Source organism: Globicephala melas, chromosome 19 (assembly GCF_963455315.2).
Source record: "Globicephala melas chromosome 19, mGloMel1.2, whole genome shotgun sequence".
NCBI classification, from domain to species: Eukaryota; Metazoa; Chordata; class Mammalia; order Artiodactyla; family Delphinidae; genus Globicephala; species Globicephala melas.
The window spans coordinates 48,533,449-48,557,112 of NC_083332.1; the positions used below are offsets into that span (position 1 = coordinate 48,533,449).

The window sequence follows — 23,664 nt, forward strand, 5'->3', positions numbered from 1 at the left end:
CCACCTTCCAGTACAGCAGCACTGAGGGATCAGAGCTGAAAGAACAAGGGCCAGCTCGGTCACGGTTGGGAGGGAACTTAAGGGTGGTCAATCCAGTGGCTTTTGGTGCTGTCCCCCTCCCCCAGGCCTCATTTTGGAATTTTACGGGGCCATTTTTGTCACAAGATTTGGGGGTGTTGGATGGGAGCCAGGAGTACCACAAATCCTGCAATGCACAAGACAGACCTGTCTATTGAAAAAGTTTTCACAGACTTTCATACGTCTTGCTGAACATTCACATAGGTAAAAACTGTTTATAAATTACCTGAATCTAGAACTTTTTTAAAAAAAAATCAAGATGAACGCAGTGTATCTTTGCACAGTTTTAACATAACTGAGTCTCCAGAAATATAACTACTGTATAATCAAGAGAAGATTCTGTGATCACCATTTTTTTTTTTCCATTTATGCCCATCTTGCAGGATCTTACTTCCTGGACCAGGGATCAAACCCGTGCCGTGCCCCCTGCAGCTTGGATGCGCTGAGTTCTAACCACTGGACCGCCAGGGAAGTCCCTGTGCTCACCATTTTGGATAACAACTTGTGATTTTTGAAATACCAATATGAGATACAGCACTGTGGCATTCAGGCACGTTCTATGTGTAGAGCAAATGATCTGACCACTTATTAGGTCTCCTATACCAGTCACGACCAAACCTATACGTTCTGAAATATATATTTTAAATTATAATTTTCCTTTTATTTCTCCTTTATTACATAAATGTTAGCACATAACATTACTTTTTTTTTTAACATTACTTTTTATAATGCAGGTTGTTTATACCGTCTATGATCTTCTAAGCCATTACCTATGAGTTTCATGACAGGAGAGTATGCTGGTCATTAGGAAATATTTGTTCCAGAAAGGGGGCCTTGGGTTTGACAGCATGCGATCCAGGTGTCCAGTCCGGAAACTCCCAAATCTGGTTGCACGGCAGCTTTACTAAGATACAAATCCCCGGCGCCACCCCTGGTTTGGGCCCAGCGCTCGCCGCATTCTTGTCTTCCCTAGCTCACGGCGAGGAGCAACTGCTTCCTCGTTGCGACCCGCATCGGGGAGAACGGTGCCAGGCTTCGGAGTACCAGTGCTTCGGTTGCAGGGGGCGGGGCCAAAGCACCGCCGAGAAGGAGCGAAGCTGCTCCTAGAGAGGCTCGGCCGGGGCCTGGTGACGCACTTCCGGCCGCCCGCCGCCGAGCAGCCAGCTTTGGAGGTGAGTACGGGCTGCGGGAGGCGGGGGCGGTGCCTGGTTCCGAGGCTCTGGGTGCGGCAGGGACGCTCCTTCTCCCTGCGTTGGCGGTGGGTTTCCTGTCGGGGGGGTCCTCTTCCCCCCTCCTCGACTCCCGCTTTGGACTTGGTGGCCGATGACGTTCTGTCTCGTGGAAGGCGAAGCCCGGGGTACTGCCACAGCCACGAAGCCCCGAGCATTTAGCACTTTGGGGAAGATGCTGCTCGCCTTTTGGGAACTTGTGTTGGAGCAGCCAGGGGGTAGAATATTTGCAGGGGTGAAGCGGCCTGAGGTGATATGAGTCTTTTGACATAATGAGGTCGTGCAGGGGCTTTTACCTGCACGTTTTATGCATTTCAAGTATGAACTATATGCGCCCCGCCCTCCTAACTCAGGGAGTGAATCGAGGCCAGTGCGGGAGCAGAAAAAGCAGAGCCCCTCCAGGCTACAGAAGAAGCCCGACTTTTGAGAGCACTGTCTGCAGGAGCCGTGTCAGTTCCAAACGGTAACCCGGCCCAACTTCTCTTGGGCGGTGGGATGACAATGACCTGGGAATGATTTCTACAATGTAGAATATACTGATTTGCTTAGTCCTAGAATACACAAAAAGTTCCAGAATGACTCATTCATACCCTCATGAAAGCAAGTTTACAAAAAAATATGCTATAAAACAGTAACGAAAACATGAAGTGTGGCTAGTAGTGTATTCAGAGGAAATTTTGTGGCCTTACAGGTTTTAATTGCCAAATAGGAAAGAATGAAAATAGATTTTAAAAATCATGCAACCTCAAGAAGTCTTTGGCTACAGGTCTTTTTAGCCTTAGAGAATTTAGTTAAAATACTGTTTTGCAGAGTTACTTAGTTCTTTTCTTTCCCATCACTTCACTGTGGTTATGCTGTGGTATAGTTAGGCTTATTTACTGTTGTTTGTATTTTTTGGACGTCGTCACCCCCCCATCCCATTCTGGTTGGTTGATTTTTATACATATGTATAGATAGATAGATAGATACAGGTATAGATACATGAAACATTACTGTGGTTATGAAAGTCAGAACAAAAAGGCACAGGGAAGTATCATTTCCTCCTCATCCCTTCTGCACTGTTTCCTTCCATCCTGTTTCAGTTCCCAGGTTCCTTTCATCTACTTCCCATCCACACCTGAGGCCCCTATTCTCCTTAGTTTCTTGTTTTTCCTTCTGTTTCTTTTTGCACAAATCACCAGATACACATGTATTTTCTTATACTCCCTTTTTTTCTTACACAGAAGATAGCACACTACCTTTTGCACACTGAAAATCATTTCATATCATAGAGATAAGTATGTATATTTTAAATGTTATGCATCTAGCATGGCATTTATGGAGCATAGTGGTAATGTGAGCACGCATTAAACACACCACACCATTAAGAAGAGCACTGCCCATACGGCTGCATCTGTGTGCTCCTCCCCAACCCAGTTCCCACATTCTCACCCCTAGAGGTAACAGCTCTCTTGAATTTTGTGTTAATCATATTTTTGATTTTTGATAACACATATATTTGTGTTAATCATATTTTTAAAAATAATTTTATCATATATACATGTGTATGTAAATAATGTGATTAATTTTGTTTTTGAGCTTTATGAAGATGGCATCATGGTGTCTGTAGTCTTCTGGGACTGGCATAACTCAATATTAATGTTCCTAAATTCATCCATATTTTGTGTGTAGCTGTGAGTCATTCGTTTTTGCTACTGGGTAATGTTCCATTGTAAAAATGGCACGACAGCTTATTTGTGTATTCTCAGTGGACATGTGAGTTGTTTCCAATTTTTTGCTATTAAAATACTGCTGATAATAATTTTGTATATATACAAAATTTTGTATGTATATCATATATCATGTATATCATATGAGAGTTTCCCTAGGGTATAGGGTATATATAATTTTGTATGTATATCATATATCATGTATATCATATGAGAGTTTCCCTAGGGTATAAGTTTTAAAATTTAGGCATGAATATTGAATTTATCCAACACCTTTGACATCCACTGAGATGGAGAGTATGTTTTTCTTTGATTTATTAATGTGGAAAGTACAATCTGTGCTAATATTGAACTTTACTTGCATTCATAGGATGATCCCTCTTAGTCATGATATGTCACATTAAGGAACTACTGGAGTCTAGTCCTCAATATTTAGGATTTTTGCATCAGTATTCATAAATGATACTAGTTTATGGTTTTTGTATCCATATTTTGCTGGCATCATAAAAAGGTCTGGGAAACTTATTTTGCTGTTCTCTGCTACAGTTTAAATAGTGTTAGAATTATTCATTTCTTAAAGATTTGAAAGGCTTTTCCCATGATACATAAGGGCTCAGTGTTTTGTGAGAGTTCACTCTTTACTGGCTCTCTAAACAATTAGGTAAAAGTAATCATGGGTTATGGAGAAAAATCTATATAATAAAATTGGTAGAGTTGATTTATTAGATTCAGATAGATTATGTTCTTCCATCACAGGATAAGTTTCCTTTTTTTTAAATTTATTTTATTGGAGTATAGTTGATTTACAATGTTGTGTTAATTTCTACTGTACACAAAAGTAATTCATTTATATAGGTATATGCACATATATATACACACATTCTTTTTCATATTCTTTTCCATTATGGTTTATCACAGGATATTGAATATAGGTCCCTGTGCTATAAAGTAGGACCTTGTTGTTTATCCATTCTACGTATAATAGTTTGCATCTCCTAGTCCCAAACTCCCAGTCCATCCCTCCCCCACCGCCCTCCCCCTTGGCAACCACAAATCTGTTTTCTATGTCTGTGTTTCTCTTTCACAGATAAATTCATTTGTGTCATATTTTAGATTCCACATATAAGTGATATAATATGGTATTTGTCTTTCTCTTTCTGACTTACGTCACTTAGTGTGATAATCTCTAGGTCCATCCATGTTGGAATAAGTTTTCTTTTTAAGCATCCATGGAATATTTTTAAAATGGACACTGTAGCCACAAAAGAAAACCTTTAAAAATCTGTAAAGCAGAAGTAAATAGATCAGGTTACTTAAACACCATGCAGTAAAGCCAGAGAATAAATTAACAACAACAAATTATCCTGAACAGTTCTTTGTCCAGAGACAAAACACAGTTGCTGACGAGTTATAAAATAGTAATTAAAACATGAAATATGAAAAGCCTCTGGAATGTAGGGAATAATGTATTCAGAGGAACATTTATAGGTTTAGATTGCTACACAGCAAGAATGAAAATGAATGAATCATGTAGCCTCAAGAAGGTAGAAAAAAGCTTTTTGTAGTCTAGCTTTCCCCGAAAGCAGAACATAGGACAGAGATTTGTGTGCGGGCAGTTTATTTGGGAATGTAGTCCCAGGGGCAGAGTGAAAGACAAGGAGAGTGCAATGGAGAAGGAGGGACAGACAATACAAGGATGTGCTGTCAGGCTGGCCCCTCCACAGGTGACTGGTGCTCTGACTTGCAGGATCTTTGAGGAGCCTTGGAATCTCATGGCTGCCCACATGGGGGACTAAAGGGGGAAACGTTTATCCACTGACCTCTGTCTCCTGTTGGTCAGTGGTAGCATCACAGGCATTAACTCCCCTATCCTTCAGGACCCAGCAGGTGTCCGCAGATGTCCCACACAGGACAGAGAAGCCCTAGGGCAGGAGCCAGGCATGTGTGGTGTAGACCCTTGAGGAGGCATTTGTAGGTTGTACTTGTGCAGAGCTGGTCAAAGCCTCTGGAACTGGACTAAGAGTGGACAAGAGGATTTGGTGAGGTACATAAGGTGTCTCTTACAGAGCTAAAAAACAAATTTTAAAATGCAGAGCTTAATTTAAAACAAGTAGAGGGGGCTTCCCTGGTGGCACAGTGGTTAAGAATCAGCCTGCCAATGCAGGGGACACGGGTTCGAGCCCTGGTCTGAGAACATCCCACATGCCGCGGAGCAACTAAGCCTGTGCGCCACAACTACTGAGCCTGTGCTCTAGAGCCTGTGAGCCACAACTACTGAGCCTGTGTGCCACAACTACTGAAACCCGTGTGCCTAGGGCCCGTGCTCCACAACAAGAGAAGCCACCACAAGGAGAAGCCCACGCACCGCAACGAAGAGTAGCCCCTGCTTACCGCAACTAGAGAAAGCTTGAGTGCAACAACGAAGACCCAGCGCAGCCAAAACTAAATAAATAAGTTAATTAATTTTATAAAACCAAACAAACAGGTAGAAAAGGGAGTGGTGTTCTAAATAGAAAAGCTAGTTCTTTGAAAATAAAACAACATTAAACTAGATAAACCATGGTTCAGCCTAATGTTATTAGTCTGCTTGGGCTGCCATAACAAAATATCATACACTGTCTGGCTTAAACAACAGAAATTTATTTCTCACAGTTCTGGAGGCTGGAAGTCTAAGATCAAGGTACCAGATGATGTGGTTCTTGGTGAGGCTGCAGGTGGCTGCCTTCACTGTGTCCTCACAGCAGAGACAGCTCTGGAAGACCCTTCCTCTTCTTACTAGGGTACCCGCCCTATCAGATTATTACCTTGTTTAACCTTATTACCTCCTCATGGGTCCTGTCTCCAAATACAGTCACATTGGAAATTAGGGCTCCAACATACGAATTTTGGGGGGACACATTCAGTCCATAACATTAACTAAGGCTAAAAGGTCTAGAGAGCATATATATTCAAAGAAGAAGTAGGAAAAGCAAGGTATACCTCAAGGTATGGAGGAAATGAAAAAAATCATGAGCCACTGTTTCCCATAATTCTACACTCAAGTTTAAATTCTGGAAGATATAGACAATATTTTAGGAAAATATAAAATTTCAAGACTGACTTTGGGAGCACTAAAAATTAGAAAATAACCAGTCCATGTGGTCTTGAATACAATGAACAAGGAGTGCTGGGTCATGGGACCAGGGACGGGATGCTATAGTGACCCCCTCTCTCAGGCAGCTGAAGCCTTGGCTTCTTTGCCATCAAAAGGCTGGAAGGTATGAGGAGCCATCCGGTACCTCACTTGTGGCCTAGCTTCCTCACAGTAAACCTGGGCCGGGCAGGAGCCTAACCTCCCAAGATCTCTACAGAGGTATCAGGACTCTTGAGGGCAGTCAGCTGTGTGAGGGAACGGGCATGTGGGAGGGAGCAGCTGTCCCTTTCTCCAGGAGGTGCCTCCCTGGGGCCTGACTCAGGCCTATGTGCTGGGGCTGCAGCCCGTCCAGCTGGCTTCTCTTGCAGTATAATAGAGAGGGATGCTCGTTTAGAGCATCGTGTTGCTACACGAGTCTTTGTTTTATTATTCTTTAGACTCTACCTGCATTTTATGCACACTCGTGTGTGTGTGTATGATATGTGTCCAGAATTGTAAAAATCCTAGGGTCCGTGGCAGTCAGTGTCAGTGTCATGACCAGGAGGAGCCCTGGGCACAGATCCAGTGAACAGATCGCTCCTTTCTTCCCATGGCAGCTCCTGCTTGCACTTCTGTCTGGATGCTGGCTGCCTGCATCTCAGATCTTCTGTGAGGGGCTGTATTGTTCGTGGTGGGGGTGGCTTGTCTCACATCTGTCCCCCTGTTTTCCCTCAGCTCCAGTCCTTCTCTGAGAGGGAGACCAGGTGATGGCAGCCATGCTTCTGACAGCCTGGCCCCAGGTGAGCTGTGGGTCCTTCAGCTCTTCCTCTGAGCAGTTTCACATTGAAGAAAACTGAGAAGGGAATCTGGTGAGCCTTTCTATGAAAGCTGGAGGGGCCTGCCAGACTGGAGCTTGTGGGAAGAGCGATGATATGGAGGGATAGGGGCCAGAGACCAGGACAGGCAAGACAGAAGTGTCTGGAAGGCAGAAATATAGTCTTCTGCACACCAGTTTGCTTTGCTCCCCCAGCAGAGGGCTTTGGTGAATGAGAGACATGGAAGCTGCCCATGAATGGAAGAAGATAGCAGGGGACTAGGATTCCAGGGAGGGAGGTGTAGATAAAGAGGACTAGCAGGACCAGATCCACATAAAGAATGGCTGTGCCTCTAATTCCAGGGGAAGGGGACATAAGGAGAGTGGGATCAAGGGAGGGAAAAAAGACAGGAAGTCCTGTGTCTCATTGTGTCCTGGGGAGGCTTTCAGGGCTTGGGGTGCAGTGGCCAAGCTTTAGGTCTCTGATAAGAGCTCTGGATCCTCTTCCCAGAATAACATGCAAACGAAAATTTCCATACGATTTCAGGGATTTCATGGACCCCACTGATGCTCATCCAGGGACCTCCATGGGCTACAGTTTGGGAATAATCATAGTCACAGTAACTCAAGTTACACCATTTGAGGCTTACTATGCCGCAGGCACCATACTAAGCACTTTACATGGATCACTCAGTCCTGACAGACGCCCTGGGAGATAGGCGCTGTGTTGCGTTCATTCTACCACAAAAGAAACAAAGACAAAGGGGAGTGAAGTGACTTGTCATTGTGTGACTTAACTGTTCAGCCCTATGACACCTATGGAGCCAGTGAAGTTAACGAGGTCAGGTTTCTGATGCCTGTGTGGGGAATAATTTTGAGGGGAGGTTTAAAAGCAAGGTGACCACTTCAGAAAGAGTCCTATTGGTCTAGGTGACATAGGCTTCATTAAGGCAAGTAGTTGCTAAAGAGGGAGACCCAATTCAAGTAATGCTTAACATAAAAATCTCTAGGAGGAAGAGTCAAAAGATTGGGGTGGGGTAAGGGGGAGGGAGGAGTCAGGAACGAATCCCCAGGTTTCTTTCCTTCGCGGATGGTGGTGGGTGACACCAGCTGAGGTTTGAATTAAGGAGGAGGCACCAGTCGTGGGCTAAAAGGGGATGGTGGGCGAGAGCGAAGGCATTTAATTTTGTACCAAGAATTTCTTGTCTTATCCAAGTCACACGATGAATGACTCACAGAAGTGCCCACAAGTTGGACTAGAATTGTTGATGGGTGGAGGCCCGTAGAATCAAGCAAGACAGGTCCTGGCAGAGAGCAGTTGAGAGGCAAATCGCTGCCAGTGTGTCCCCAAGGTTGTTACAGAAGGCCGAGGTGGGTAGAGCAAGGGCAGCCAGAAGTGGCAGCTGCCCGGAGGGGAGGAGGTGGGCCTGGGAGCGGCTCGGCCATCAGCCCTGATGGTGGAGCCTCTGCTGAGTGCCGAGCGCCGAGTGATGCAGAGGAGCGGCTGAAAAGATGGCTGACCTCCCTTCTTTCCCAAACCTCCTTGGAGAGACAGTGAAGTCTTGGGTGAAGTTGGACAGGATGAGGCTTGACTGGGAGAGGGTAACAGAAAATGGGTTTTTGGCGAGAGCCATTTGCAAGCAGGATGGGCCGCCTGCTCTCACCCCTCCCTCCACCTCCACGGTGCCCAGCCGATCTGGGCAGCACTGAGCTTCCTCTGCTGAAGGCGCTGGAGCAGAGGCTATGCAGCCTTTTGTAGGGGGTCCATGATAGAAATCAGGTGGGGCTGGGTGAGATGGAAGCCATGGCCGTTCTTTGGGCGCGGCTTGAGGTTTGAGGGTGAGGGCGAGGGCGAGGAAGTGGGAAAACCTGTGGGTGGGCCCAGAGCTACTTCCGCCAGTGAGGGCACGGCCTGACTGAAAGAAAGCAGTTGCGTTAGGGGAACTTGGTCATGGGAGGTGTTTTTCTTTCATCTCAACTTATGTCATCCTTTGTAAGTGTGAAATATGGCATGAGGTTTCTCTGCTGGGAGCCAGGTCAGATATTCCATGCTTTACCTTCCAAGTGTTTTTCTCAAATCTTTCCCCCTGTTATTAATGTTGTGCTCTTCACAAGCCCCTCCTCAAGCCCTCATACTGCCCTCTGCCCCTCACCTAGGGCATGAGCCATGGAATTGGCCCCTAGGGCAGCAGGAACCTGTTGTTTCAGAAGTCGGTGACCTTTGAGGACGTGGCTGTGTACTTCACCCAGACGGAGTGGGATGGCCTGTCCCCTGCACAGAGGGCTCTGTACAGGGATGTGATGCTGGAGAATTATGGGAATGTGGCCTCCCTGGGTAAGGCCTTTCTCCCCCGGGGACTCAGACTCTGCTGATTAGGGTTTCCTGGCTTCCTTTCCCCTTACTGGTTGCAGGTGGGGCCTCTGGTAATCCTTCACTGAGTGGGAACCTCAGGGGCTGATTCCTAATCCCCTAGACCCGGGGTTGCTGGGAAGGGTGAACCCCAAGCCCTTTTTGGGCCAATATAGGACTTTACTGGGACTGTTGTGCACTCTTGATCCACCCGATAGAGGCTGTGTTTTGGACACAGCGTGGAAAAAAAGTAACTTCCTGTTCTACAGCATTACCTTCAGGTTCCCCCTCACCCTACCTGGATATCTTGAGTGTTTCCAAGGATCTCGGTGTACTTGTAATATTTTAGGCCCTGGTCAAAAACTGGTACCTATCCCTTTAGGCAGAATCTCCCTGTTTGCCCTGCATGAGGTCTCACAGTCTGGGCCCTCCCCAACTCCTCCCGCATCTTCTCAAGCCTCTTCCTCCCACCCCCCGCCACTTTCCCATAGTTCTTAGGCACGGGACCCTCTGGGGCTCTTTCCTTCCCTCCCCATTGCTGACACAATCTGAGAAGAGGTTTAGGAAATCAGCTGTGGGAGATCATTCACCTATCTTTCCTATTTCCTTTCCCCAAAACAGGATTTCCCCTTCTCAAACCTACTGTGATCTCACAGCTGGAGGGAGGAGGTGAGCTGGAGGGCCCATCTCCACTGGCCTCTGGAACAGGCACAGGCCCCCAGGGCCTCTGGACTGGTAAGGAGGCACACATTGCCCATTATGCTGGAAAAAGTAATCCTTTAGGAAGAAAGTCAGCTTTAGCAACATATAAGCGTGCCACATTTATTGGCTAACCGTACAGAGTAACATTTAAATTTTTTAAAATTAATTAATTAATTAATTAATTTTTGGCTGCATTGGGCCCTCGTTGCTGCACGCAGGCTGTCTTTTTTTTAGTCGCAGAGAGTGGAGTCCACTCTTGGCTGCGGTGCACAGGCCTCTCACTAAGGTGGCTTCTCTTGTTGTGGAGCACAGGCTCTAGGCACACGGGCTTCAGTAATTTTGGCACATGGGCTCAGTAGTTGTGGCTTGCAGGCTCCAGAGCTCAGGCTCAGTAGCTGTGGCACACGGGCCTAGTTGCTCCTCGGCATGTGGGATCCTCCCGGACCAGGGCTCGAACCTGTATCCCCTACATTGGCAGGTGGATTCTTAGCCACTGCGCCACCAGGGAAGCCCCATTTAAATAATTTTTGATGATTTCTAGAGATAGCAACAGTTGAGACCTTTCTGACTATTTTCATAGTTTGCTATTTCTTTCTAATTCCAAGAAGAGATCTTTTTTCAAATGCTTTATTGTAATTATTTTCAATCCTAATTTTGGAATTCTACCTTTCTCAGACAAAATGAATGGATTCAGTACTTTTTTTGGGTCCTTGCTACTTTCTAAGCACTGTCCACTTAATGTGAAGGGTACAGAATTAAAAGTCTTTTTACTTAGACTTTGGAGTAGACTTTCTGAGTTCCAATCCCAACTGTGCTACTTCCTAGTTGTGTGACTTTGAGCAGGTCAGTTATCTGCATTCTCTAAGAGTTAGTGTTCTCACCCTTGAAAATGGAATAATAATTACAAAATGAGGTAATGGTGCTAGGTTTGATGATAAAATGAGATAACATGTACCAAGTGCCTAGCTTATAGTGTGTGCTCAGTTAAATTCTGTTTTTATTATTATTATTACTATTATTATTATTATTTGGGGGGGAGAAAGCTATATATAATAAGCTCTAGGAAATAAGGTGGGAGGAAGTAATGCTATCAATTTGGTGCTTCTCAAAATATGAACAAGTGCATCACCTGGGCATCTTGCAGATGTGCAGATTGTCATTCAGTTAGTTTGGGGCAGGGCCAAGATTCTGCATTTCTGTTAAGTTCCCAGGTAATGCCAGTGATTCTTGTTCCCAGAACACTCTTGAAATAGTGAGGTTCTCATTGGCTCATGCAGAGTAGCTGCCAGGTGATTTCCCATCTCCCATGAGGCCCAGCTTTACTTCCTGCCTTTGGGGTCCATAAGATACTCTTGCATCCTTTTGATGAATCCTCTTTTTTTAAAAGATGGTTTCAGTGGCTTTTTGTTCCTTGTAATCATTCAACCAGATGTTCACTGACCAAGGAAGACATGTTTTGGAAATGGAGAGCTTAAAGTGCTTGACATATAGAGGGGGATGAAAGTGATATTGTGGAGCTTCTTAGTCAAAGAAGTCTGGATTTCATTCTGTAGGCAACAGACAGTCCTGAAGTCTTTGAACAACCCATCGTGATGTCAGGTGAGGATAGAAACGTTCATCTAGTCAGTGTATGTAGGTTAATTGGGGTCAGGAATCAAATGGGTTCTAGGCAGGAAGAAGGGGAAACCACAGGGCACAAGACCCATGTCAGCAGAGTTGATTTTTTAAAAAAATTTTCCAGGTAATTTGAATTTTTTTCTTTGTAAGTTTCTGATACTACAGATGAATATTATTTCTATAATCAGGAAAAGACCAATATTATTTTGAAAATGATTGCTAGGGAAGTCCAGGTCATTTGGGTCTGTTGAGGACAATTATAATGAAATACTGGGGTAGGGGGCATATTACATGTGGCTGAGGAGAGATGAGAGGTGAAAAAATAAAGGAAGCATTTTGGGGCCAATTTTGAGAAATTTGAGAATAAATGTAGAGATCATTGGTTCTACTAGGACTATGGGATTATAGAAAGACTAATAAGATTACAGAAAGAATTTTAGGGAGTGACCAATTTTAGGATTGAGGGAAGAGGTAGAAGGAAAGGCAAGGAGAATGCTGCAGTGTTCTGGAGGGGTGGGAAGATATGGGATCAAAGGGATCAAATGGGCCTGAACAGAGCCTTTCTGAAGTAGAGAAAAAAGAAGTTAAAGGAGAAGTTTTGGAAAGCCTAGAGTTTAAGTTCTAAGAAAATAAACAAGATTTGTTCCCATTTGCTTCCTAGTGCTAATACCTGCCATCCCTTGTTGCCACATGTTGTTGGATTCTGTGCCTTCTCTTTCTTAAGCAGTTTCCATTTTTATTAATAGAAACTGAAGAGTGTAGTAAAGTATGGTGTGATGGAAAGAATGCTGATCTGGCAGATAAGACCTAGAATTTTGTTCCACTGCTGTCACTTTTAACCTTCTTGTTACTGGTTATTGGTTTAGAGACTGGTGATCTTTTAAAATCATTACTTTAAAATTTGTAATATTGGTACATGCTCAAAACAGTATAAAAAGTGCATAAAGTGGGAGCAGTGGGGAAGTCTCCCAAACTTCCTGTGCCAGTTTGCTCAGTTTCTTGTGTATTCTTGCAGTAGTTTTCTAGGCATATTCAAATATATGTGTTTATGTCAGCCCTTTTTACTCTCCTTTGCACAGATGGAAGATACTCTACATACCATTTCTCAACTTGTTTTTCCACTTAACAGTGTGTCTTTGACATCTTTTCATGTCAGTACATATAGATTTATTTCATTTTATAACAGCTACATGTTATTCCACCTTATGGATGAACCTTAGATTCTCTGACCTAGTCTGGTGATTTTAAAGAGCCCCCCCCACCCTTGATTACCCTGATCCTTTTTTCTTTCTATCACAGTTCTTTTGTTTTCTAACATGGTTCTTACATGATATTTTATGTTTTCTGTTTTTTATAGTAAATATTGATATCCAGACTGACAATAATTTGACAGAGGAAATGTATGAAGAAAAACATAATACATCATTTGAACTTCAAAGGAACTCTTCCCAGGAAACAGACTTTTCAGAAACTTATATTCTAGAGAAACAGCAGGAAGTCCACTCAGTAGGAAGTATGGAGAAAGAAAACAGGAGTGTCATTGATGGGACAGTGAAAGACAATATAAGCCCCATGGAGGAGTGTTGCTTTAGGCAAAGTCCAAACTTGAATCAGTGTCATACCATCTCCACTGGAGAGCAGTCCCCTGAGTGTACAGGATTGGAGAAAGCCTTCAGCTTTGACACAAAACTTATTCAACATGAAATAATTAATTCTGGGGAAAGACCTTTCAAATGTGAAGAATTAGTGGAAAGCTTTAGGTGTAACTCTCAACTTAATCAGGATCAAGATAGCTACACTGGGGAGAAGCCCCATCAGCATAAGGAGTGTGGCAAAGCCTTTAGCGTTAATGCAAAATTAATTTGGCATCAAAGACTTCACAGTGGGGAGAAGCCCTTCAAATGTGTAGAGTGTGGAAAAAGCTTCAGTTACAGTTCCCATTATATCACACATCAGACTATCCACAGTGGGGAGAAGCCCTATCAGTGTAAGGTGTGTGGAAAAGCCTTCAGCGTTAATGGGAGTCTGAGTAGGCATCAGAGAATCCATACAGGAGAGAGGCCCTATCAGTGCAAGGAGTGTGGGAATGGCTTTAGCTGCAGTTCTGCATATATCACACATCAGAGAGTCCACACTGGAGAGAAACCTTACGAGTGTAATGACTGTGGGAAAGCTTTCAATGTTAATGCAAAATTAATTCAACATCAGAGGATCCACACTGGAGAGAAACCTTATAAATGTAATGAGTGTGGGAAAGGCTTCAGGTGCAGCTCCCAGCTTAGGCAGCATCAGAGCATCCACACTGGAGAGAGACCCTATCAGTGTAAGGAGTGTGGAAAAGCCTTTAGTAATAATGCAAAACTCATTCAGCATCAAAGAATTCACACAGGGGAGAAACCCTATGAGTGTACTGAATGTGGAAAAGCCTTTGGCGTCAAAGGGAAGTTAATCCAGCACCAGAGAATCCACACGGGTGAGAAACCCTATGAGTGTAAAGAGTGTGGGAAAGCCTTCAGGTGTAACTCCCAGCTTCGGCAGCATCTGAGAATCCACACCGGGGAGAAGCCCTATGAGTGTAATGAGTGTGGAAAGGCCTTCAGCGTTAATGCAAAACTAATGCAGCACCAGAGGATTCACACTGGGGAGAAGCCCTTTGAATGTAATGAGTGTGGGAAATGTTTTACTTCTAAAAGAAACCTATTTGATCATCACCGAATCCACACTGGAGAAAAGCCTTATCAGTGTAAGGAATGTGGGAAAGCCTTCAGCATCAATGCCAAACTAACTAGGCATCAGAGAATACACACTGGGGAGAAACCATTCAAATGTATGGAATGTGAGAAGGCATTTAGCTGTAGTTCTGACTATATTGTACATCAGAGAATCCATACTGGAGAGAAACCCTTTCAGTGTAAGGAGTGTGGAAAAGCCTTCCATGTTAATGCCCATTTAATTCGGCATCAGAGAAGCCACACTGGGGAGAAACCCTTCAGATGTGTGGAGTGTGGCAAAGGCTTCAGCTATAGTTCTGACTGTATTATACATCAGACTGTCCATACTTGGAAGAAACCCTATGCGTGTAATGTGTGTGGGAAAGCCTTCAGGTTTAGCTTCCAACTTAGTCAGCATCAGAGTGTCCATAGTGAAGGAAAATCCTAATAAGGATGTAGAAAACTGTCAAGGTTAATGCTGAACTAGATCAAGTATCCTCAGATTCACCCTGGTGGAAAACCCTGAGAGAGAAATGGATACGGCAGAGTCTTCACAAGGAAACAAATCTTTTCCATTTTATTCAATTTTAGATCAAGAATGACAACCAGTTTTAAAATAACATCCAAAAATAAGTAGTTTGTTTTATACCAACAACCAATAGAAAATATAATGAAAGAAAATATCCCATTCCCAACAGCATCAAGAAAAGTTGATTTTCTAGATATAAACTTACTAGGACCTATGTGGAGAAATTATAAATCTCTGCTGAGGGGTACAAAAGGAAAGTTAAATAAATGGGGGGAGAGAGAGTGATACCTTGTTCTTAGATAGAAAAACTCATAAAGATACTACCTACCTAAATTAATTTATTGCCCTTTTACTTTGACAACAAGCATGCATCACTTTTGTAAAGAGGAAAAACAATAAAGAGTTCCTTAAGGAAAAAATATGAGTAAATCTTTTTATTTTCATGCTATGGAGAAAAGCTTTCTAAGCATCAGATGAAAGCCAGAAACCAACCATGAGGGAAAATATTGATAAATTGACTTCAAAATGAAATATTTATGTTTTTGTTTTAAATAACCCCAAATAAGTTTAAAAGATAAAGCACAAAAAGTGGAAATACCTTTGTAAAATTTGTGATATAAAAGTATCATACAAAGAGGTCTTAAATTATGAGAAAAATAAATGACAATAGCAAGCAGCTTTTAAGAAGATATAAAAATGACTAATAAAGGAAGATGTTCAGTCTCAGTAGTACTCTAAGGAGTAAAAATTTAAAACAAGCATACAGTCACACATAGGAAGCCCTCCAACCTCTCTCCCACTGACAAGACAAACACAGAGACCCTCTTATAGACACACAGTGTATCCCCACAGCGCCCCTTTCCCCATACCTGCTGCTGTGCTCTCTGTAGCTCGGGAGGCCCGTGTTGGCTGGGAATGCTGTCTTGCATACCTCAAAGGAGCCACTCCTGTCAGAAAGCTACTGATATGGTATAGGACCTCAGCAGAGTGTCCAGGGCCATTGTGTAAGTGACATTCCCCCCACCCCACCTGCATATGGGTGGAGGCAGATCCTGGAGCCCCCAGAACAGAGAGGAGGGAGCAGAGTCCCTCCCCCTGACCATCTGGCCCTGCTCCTGTGAGCAGCTCCAGACCATACAAAGAGATCCAGAAGTGCCCTGGGCCATGGGGTCCAAGTCCTTCATTTACTTATAAACTGAAGACCAGAGACGGATGGCACTGCCCCGGTCACACAGCAAATCAGTGGCTGAGGTGGTCCATTACCCAGGCCAGAGGAGAGGTCAGAAGGCCATGGCTTACCCCAACCTTCCTAGATCATGAATCACCTCCAGATGGTCTCCAGATGTGACAGGGAAGATGGGGACTGGAAGTCCTGCTGTCCTGGCTCCCAGTGGGGTTTGGCAGTTTGTTTGCTGTGGCAGGACCAAGGCAGGGACTCTAGGAGGGCTGAGAACCACTGAGGACAGGACCAGATGTTCCAGATCTGCCACCAATGTCCTGTGTGACCTTGGCCTCTGGGTCTCAGGCTCTTTCTCAGTGCAGGGTGGGGGCTAGTCCCAGGGCTCAACACCCTTCTCACCCAGTCAGTCCCTGAGGGTCTTCTCCCTCTCTGTAGCTTTGTTACTGTCCACAGCAGGTCCTTCTGTTCAGATCCCAAGGATACGAGGGTGAAGAAGGAAGATGCCTGCAAAGTCTCATGAAGTCACATGGTCCCATGGCCCAGGATTCCTGACACCCTGTAGTCTTGATGTTCACTACTCCAGTCAAGAGCTGCCTGGATTCAGTGGAGGCCTTATGAGGAAGAACAAAGAGGAGCCGTGGCTCTGGATACCCTTTTCCCCTCACAAAGGCACCTCTTTTCTGAAAGGGAGCCATGAGCCTGGAAGGGTCAGGATTAAAGCAAGTTTCTCCCTCAGTCCAGGTCAGCATGTTCTGTCCCTGCAGCACAGGGCATCCTCCCACCCTGGCCTATCACCCTGGAAGGGGCCTCAGAGAACATCTGGTCCTGCCCTGTCCAGGTCAGGAGGGGAAACAGGCTCAGTGGAAAACGCGGCTGCTGCGGGGCCCCGGCAGGACCAGGAAGCCTGGTGAGAGAGGTCCAAACACAGCTGGGAGGGTCCGTGGGTGGGTGGAGACAGGGCTTGGGTGTCATGTGCGGGGACGAGAGACTCAGCACAGCTCTCCCTGGGCTGGCAGCCCTCTCCTGGTGATGGGTCTGGAAGTTCTGAGGAGAGGCACCTGGACGCTCTTCTGTCCTCTCTGCCTCTTGGGTCTCCATTCTCCCCAGACCACAGCCCCACCCTGTATGCTATCCTTTCTCCTGACAAGGAACTGAGGACACCCCTTCCCTTACACAGTCCATTCAATTCAGTTGAACATTTGCACGCCCTTCCACGGGCCGGGGTTTGCCAAGTCCCAGGGAACCTGAGATGGGGGAACCTCGGCCACATCTCCCCTCGGCGAGCTCCCCGCAGCCCCTTCCGCCTGCTCTCGGGCCCCATTCACACCACAGACCACGTGGTCTCAGCAAATCCAACACCTCACGTGGCTCCTGAGGCTTCCGCCTGGTCTGAGCCCCCTTTGCGGGGCCCTGCGTTTTGCGCCTGCTCCTGGGCTGCCCGCGGCCTGACCGGCCCTCCGGCTCTGGCTTTCCCTCCCACCGCTCGCCAGCCCGTGAACGCGCAGGCAGAGCCTGGGAGGTTCCAGTGCTCCTGAAGCGTGGCCCCCACCTCCTCCCGGCCACTGAAATCCCACCCACGCTCAGCCGGAGCCAGCCTCCAAGAAGCCCTCCCGGAAGCGCAGCCGCACGCGCCTCTTCCGGCTGGTTTCCTCAGCCCGCCACGGTAAGGGATCGTCCTGCCACAGATTTGGCGCGTCTGTCAGCCGTGCGTGGCCCGGGCGCCCAGGGCCCATGTGCTCCAGGCGGGGACCCGAGGCCCTGGGTTCCACCCCCCACCCCCGCCCTGGGCCACAGGCGCGCGGCACTGGCAGACGGGTGGCGGCCTCTACCTGCCGCCTCCCTCCCCGCCGGCCTTGGGCGCACGCCTTCTCGCCCTGGGACCCCGTTTTGGCCTCGAGGTGAGACGGAGCGGGGAGGCCGGGCCTGCGCGTTCAGGGCCCTGAGGCCGGCGCTGTGGGCGTGAGAAGCCATTACGAGGCACTGGCCGCCAGCCTGGGCCCCCTGCTGCCCCTGACGGCCGGTCCGCTCACTGCAGGGCGGGAAGAAAACGACCGCGAGGCTGCCCGGGTCCCCTCGGCGCGGGCCGGCTCTCCCTGCTCTGATCCCGCGGAGTGTCGCGCGCGCGGAGTCCTAGGGCAGCCGGTTTGACCTCTCCGCGGAAAATCTCCTGTGGATCCGCGGGGTGGCGGGGGTGGATGGTGGTGGACACGGTCTTAGAGGCCCTGGAGGACTGCAGGGATCCCTGACCGCGCGGAGCCGGCCTGCGGCCGGGACCCCGTGCCCTGAAGGCCAGTCAGAAGAACGCACACAACGCATTGCAAACTTTTCTTAAAAGCAGCACAGCCTACTCCCCTCCCCCATCACCCATGAAATCTTGCTATATTGTAAATGCACATATGTACAGCTGCTGCGAGGAGGGGGCAGTTGCCAGTGGGCCCCTGGGAGTGAAGGCCAGGGGCTTTGCTTAAACGTCCCTTGGGAGGTAAGAGGTCGATCCAGAATGGAAAGTGGAACGCAGGATTCAGAATGCAAGCGTTCGATAGCCAGGCCGCGGGCACGAGCTGGGTAGGAAGAACCGTACAAGATGGGGGAGGTGGGACCCGCCACCCTGCTTTCCTGGGAAGGGCTCCTGGGAAGGAGTGGTGAGTTGGAGGCTCCTCATGACAGGGAGGGAGGAAGAGAGAGGAAGCGCAGGAACCAGGGGAACAATGAGGAGTGTCCCGTATACCCGGAGAACTCTCCCCCTCCCCCTTCAGATTGAGCTCAGACAAAGGCCACCTACCCTTCGCTGGCCTCCCTGGTCTCCTCGGTTGGCATTGGGTCCCCTGCTCTGGGTCCTCCGCCAGCTTTCTGCTCTCACCTCCGTCTAGTCTTTACCACTCCCTGCCTTCTCTACTTGGAGCTGCTGGTTTACCGGCTCGCCTTGTGGACCGCAAGGGCATTGGGGGTAGCGCATTGGGCCAGGCCGGAACTTGCTTGGGAATAATTTCTGAGCGGATGATGTCAGTGAATCAGTAAGGGAAGAAGTGTTTTTTTGCCTGTGTTTATATGGTTTATACATTTTCATTCACAACAGGCGCCCAGGTCAATTCTCCGGGGGCTCTAGTGAAGAAAGAAATTCTGGAGTGGGAGAGCAGTATCCTGAGCACAACCATCGAGTGCACTGGGCTGTGAGCACAAACGTCTTACGGTCAAGTTAGAATTGGGTTGCTCTCCGATTGCCCACCAGAGGGCGCGCAAGCCCCTGCCCATTTGACTATAGCTGGCCAGGGTCTCGGCAGGGGTACCTGCATGTGATTGGTTCTTCTCCTGAGAAAGCAAAGGTAAGAAAACCACCAGCTAAACTGTCTGGGGTTTGGTGGATAAAGAGGAAGAAGGAAAAAATGCTACTGGGACTTGCAAGGCCTCCAACTCATTGACACAATGTCTGTTTTTGTTTGTTTTTTAATTGTGGTAAAATACACATAACGTAAAATTTACCATTTTACCTGTTTTAAAGTGTACAACCCAGTGGCAGTACGTACATTCACAATGTTGGGCACCCATCACCGCTATCTAGGTTCAGAACTTTTTTATCACCCTAAGAGGAGCCCCATGCCCATTAAGCAGTTACTCCCCATACCCACTGCCTTCCACCCCCTGGAAACAACTCATCTGCTTTCTCTCTCTGTGGATTTGCCTGTTCTGGGTACTTCATGTAAATGGCCTCATACGATATGGAGCAGTTGTGTCTAGCTTTTTTCATAGCGTAATGTTTTCAAGGTTCATCCATGTGGTAGCATATATCTGTCCTCCATTTGTTTTTATTGGTGACTAACATTCCATTGTATAGATATACCACTTCTTGTTTATCCATCCATCCGTTGATGGACACTTGGGTTGTTTGCACCTGTTGGCTATTGTAATAATGCTGCTGTGAAATTGGTGTAGAAAAATCTGAGCCTCTATTTTCAGTTCTTTTAGGTATATACCTAGGAGTGGAATTGCTGGGTCGTACTGTAATTCTATGTTTAACTTTTTGAGGAGCTGCCAAACTGTTTTCCACAGTGGCTGCACCGTTTTACATTTCTGTCAGCCATGTGTGAGGGTTCCAATTTCTCCACATCCTTACCAACATTTATTATTTTTTGTAGTTTTGTTGTTGTTACATCCATCCTAGTGGGTGTGAAGTGGTACCTCATTGCGGTTTTGGTTTATATTTTCCTAATGATTACTGATGTTGAGCATCTTCTCTTTTAACTGGTTTCTCAGACTTGCCCCCTCCTCCAATCTTTACACTGAAGAGTAGGCTGAGTCCTTATAAAACACAAGTCTGATCATGCCTCCCCTAGTTTAAAACCCCTCAGTGCCCTCCCACCCACTCTCCCTAGATACAGCACACATCCCTGCCCTCCCTGCCCCTAAAACACACACCCTCTGTGCTCCAGCCTTTAGAAAATTCTTCCGGTGCTAAAAGACACTTCTGCAAACCCTTGCACCTGCTGTTCCCTCTGCCTAGAACATCTTCCTGTGCTCTCCTCTGCCCTCCCCCACTAAGGCCTCCCATCCATCATGTCTCAGACCTCACTGGCTCCCCATAACCTTTCACGTCAGGGTTCTGTGCCCCTTCTCTGTGCTCCCCCATCACACCCTCCCTCCCTCATCATGGCACTTTCCCCTCTGATTTGTAATTGCCAGTTCAACTGTCAGTTTCAAAGGCTGAAACCCACAAGGGTCAAGGTCAGGTCTGTAGGCTCAGCCTTGAATCCTCAGAGCCCAGCACAGCCTGGATCTCAGTAAAACACAGTGCAGACTGGTCACTTGGAGGGAAAAGTGATGGGCTCGTGGGTAGATGCGTAGATGTGTTTGATTGCCCACCTGGCCCCAGTCTGCTTCCTCTGCCTGGAAGTTCCTCCACCCTGGTTCAGACATTTTGGTCCTGCCACTTGGCCATATGCACCTGACTCTCATCCACGCACAGCCTGGGCTCAAGCCAGCACCTTCATCCACAGACATGGTTGAGGGACAATAAGTCCATATTATCTTTCCACATCTGGGTTTTAAATTCCTTTCCATCTTAAATTCCCTCTTCTGTGCCCTGGACCTCAGCCATCCCCAGCACCTCAGGAATCTTCCTTTGTCACTTCTGTCCCTCCGTTCTCAGCCTCTGCAGTATCTCCCACCCACTTATCTCTACCTTCTGCCCTATTTCCTTCCCTACAAAACCCTCTGCTTCGGAGATTCCAACCTTAGCTTTGGAATTGGAATCACAGCAGGAGGTCTGAAAAATCCCCATGCCCAGGCTGCATCCCTACTAATTAAATGGGAAAGGGGGGCACACAGATACCTGCGCATGGGTACTTTTAAAGCACCCTGGTTACTTTAACTTGTGTCTTGAGTTTCAGAACCACTGTTCTCCTTGACCCTGTAACCCCTCAGGCTGCCCCATTTTTTCTTTTGTCCGAATGTCTCAGTTGAGTTCTCTGCACCCCGACTTCCATTCTTATCAGCAGCTAATTCAACTCTTAGCAATCTAGCGTCTGGCCTAAGAGTGCCCAGAAAGCACCCCTCCGGGCTGCTGCAGCCAGGTGGCCCCCTGTTCCTGTCATCCTCCTCTGTCTCCCTGCAGCCTGGTGGAGGGCTGTGTGGGGTTGTGAGGACCTGGCCTCAAACCCTAACTCCCGCCCTTCCTTGCTGTGCCATCCTGAGCAGGTTACTTAAACTTTCTGAGCCTTAGTTTGCTTCAGTGTAAACCTCCCTCCTGGGTCAGCTCTGAGAGTGGGCTGTGATAATGCAGAAAATGCATGTCCAGTGCCTGACAATGCTCTGGATTATGCTCCAGACCCTAGGCCCCTTCTACAAACCCTCTTCTCCATGGGCTGCCTCGCTGACCACTAGGTTCCTCCCACTGACCTCTCTCACCTCTCTCTTTTCTCTTCCTCAGTCTCCTAAGAATTGCTAACCCTGAATGAGCATTGACTTGAAGCCTGACAGCATCAAAGCCCTGTTAACCTCCAGGTCTGACCACAGCTTGAGGAGGAATCTAACCTCCGCATCTCCATTTTATAGATGAGAAAACTGAGGCACAGGCTGGCAAGCTGTCAAAACTCATGCTGCTTGGAAGTGACAGGCCTGGGTTTCAAATCATGACAGTTTGACAGAAGGGCCGGGCTCCTCGCCCCTGCACCCATTGCCTCCCATTGAGAGAGGCCCAGGCCTCGCTCCTGGACCCTCTGTGTTCCCTGCAACCCTTTCTAGATAGTGCCAAGTTCCTAAATTTCATAGATCTAGATGTGAAAGGTAAAATAGAGAAGCTGCTAGAAGACATAAAAGAGCGCATCATCGTGACATTGGGGGCAGCAAATATATCCTAAATAGGATTCTAAAATAACGAACCTTAAAAGAAAAGATAAACTGGATTGAATTAAAATTGAGAACTTTTTTTGCTAAAAAAAAATAAATCGAGAACTTCTGCTCATCTAAAGACACCATTAAAATGGTTAGAAAGCCACCCACAGAGTGGTAGAGACATACACAGTCTGCACAGCTGACAAAAGGTTCATATCCAGCATAGAGAAAGAGCTTCTATGATTCAACCCACTTTCCCACAGACTTCCTTGTAAACATCATATAGGCCTGGATTTGGATCCTGGCTTTTCCACCTGTTTAGTGAGATCTTGGACAAGTCTTTCTGAGTTTCTGACACCCTAAATTAATTCTCATATTTCTAAATTGGGGATCAAATCCATGCCGGTATCCCACATTGTTGTGTTTCCTATGGGAATCAAAAAAGAGAGAATGTTCCAAAAGTGGATCATGTATCAGACGGGGGGTTATGTGTATATATATCAAGACCACCGCCAACCCCTATCCCTCCTCTCAGATTGAAGCTCCCCAAGGACTTGGGCCAGGTGTTAGGCTGATCTCTGACACTGTGCACAGGACCTGGCACATTGCTCAGAGTATATGGGAGCACATATTTAATACATGAGTGGGCAGGGAACAGCATTTCTGGATGAGGGAACAGCATGAGGGTGGAAATGTACAGTCAAGTACATTGGGGGTCAAGTTAGGGTATAATCACAGGAAAAGTGAGAACACGCTGGGCCTGGATGGGGATGGATCTTAAATACAGGCATTGTCTGGAGGGCCCTAGGCAGCCATTACAGTTTTGGGGACAAGGGCTGTGTACAGGAAGGGGGAGAGAGAAAGGGAGAGAGACAGAGAGCTTTAGAGATTGGAGGTCAGGGGTGGTAAAAGATTTCTTTCTAAGCAGCAGCCATTTCAGAACTTCTGCTTCAAAAGAAGGAAGCTGATGAGTGAGAAGAAACAGAAAAAGAGTGCGTTCAGTGGGAGGGGTGGCCAGTGGCCGGAGGTGAATGAGGGGAGCAGAGCAGGAGAGGATCTGGCCTCACCACCCCTTCCTCTCCTGCCAGAAAGGGACCACCAGACAGAGTGCTTCTCCAGTGGGGTCCCCAGACCAGCAGCCCCAGTGTCGCCCTCACCGGGGAGATTGCCAGAGATACCAAGTCTCAGACCCCACCCCAGACCCACAGAAAAAGAATCTCTTGGGGGTGGGCCCAGCGCTCTGTTCTAACAAGCCCTCCAGGGAGTTCCGAGTGCTGCAGTGTAAGAATCACGATGAGGCCACCGC

At 46.9% G+C, this 23,664-nt stretch overlaps 1 protein-coding gene across 12 annotated transcripts; it reads left to right on the forward strand.

Annotated features, from left to right (window-relative positions):
- The first annotated feature begins 1,204 nt into the window (after positions 1 to 1,204).
- Positions 1,205 to 15,253, forward strand: ZNF23 (zinc finger protein 23). Of its 12 annotated transcripts, XM_060288653.2 has the most exons (6): positions 1,208 to 1,250; positions 1,661 to 1,770; positions 6,864 to 6,928; positions 9,151 to 9,277; positions 9,914 to 10,027; positions 12,969 to 15,253. In XM_060288653.2, exons 3-6 carry the CDS (start codon positions 6,896 to 6,898, stop codon positions 14,768 to 14,770), a joined length of 2,076 nt encoding a protein of 691 aa, XP_060144636.1. In that variant the 5' UTR covers positions 1,208 to 1,250; positions 1,661 to 1,770; positions 6,864 to 6,895; the 3' UTR covers positions 14,771 to 15,253. The 12 variants fall into 12 exon arrangements, with proteins under 12 accessions (XP_060144640.1, XP_060144638.1, XP_060144636.1 ...); XM_060288657.2 differs by lacking the exon at positions 1,661 to 1,770 and having other exon boundaries at positions 1,205 to 1,250; positions 6,864 to 6,997; positions 9,100 to 9,277; XM_060288655.2 differs by lacking the exon at positions 1,661 to 1,770 and having other exon boundaries at positions 1,207 to 1,250; positions 9,100 to 9,277.
- The last annotated feature ends 8,411 nt before the right edge of the window (positions 15,254 to 23,664 follow it).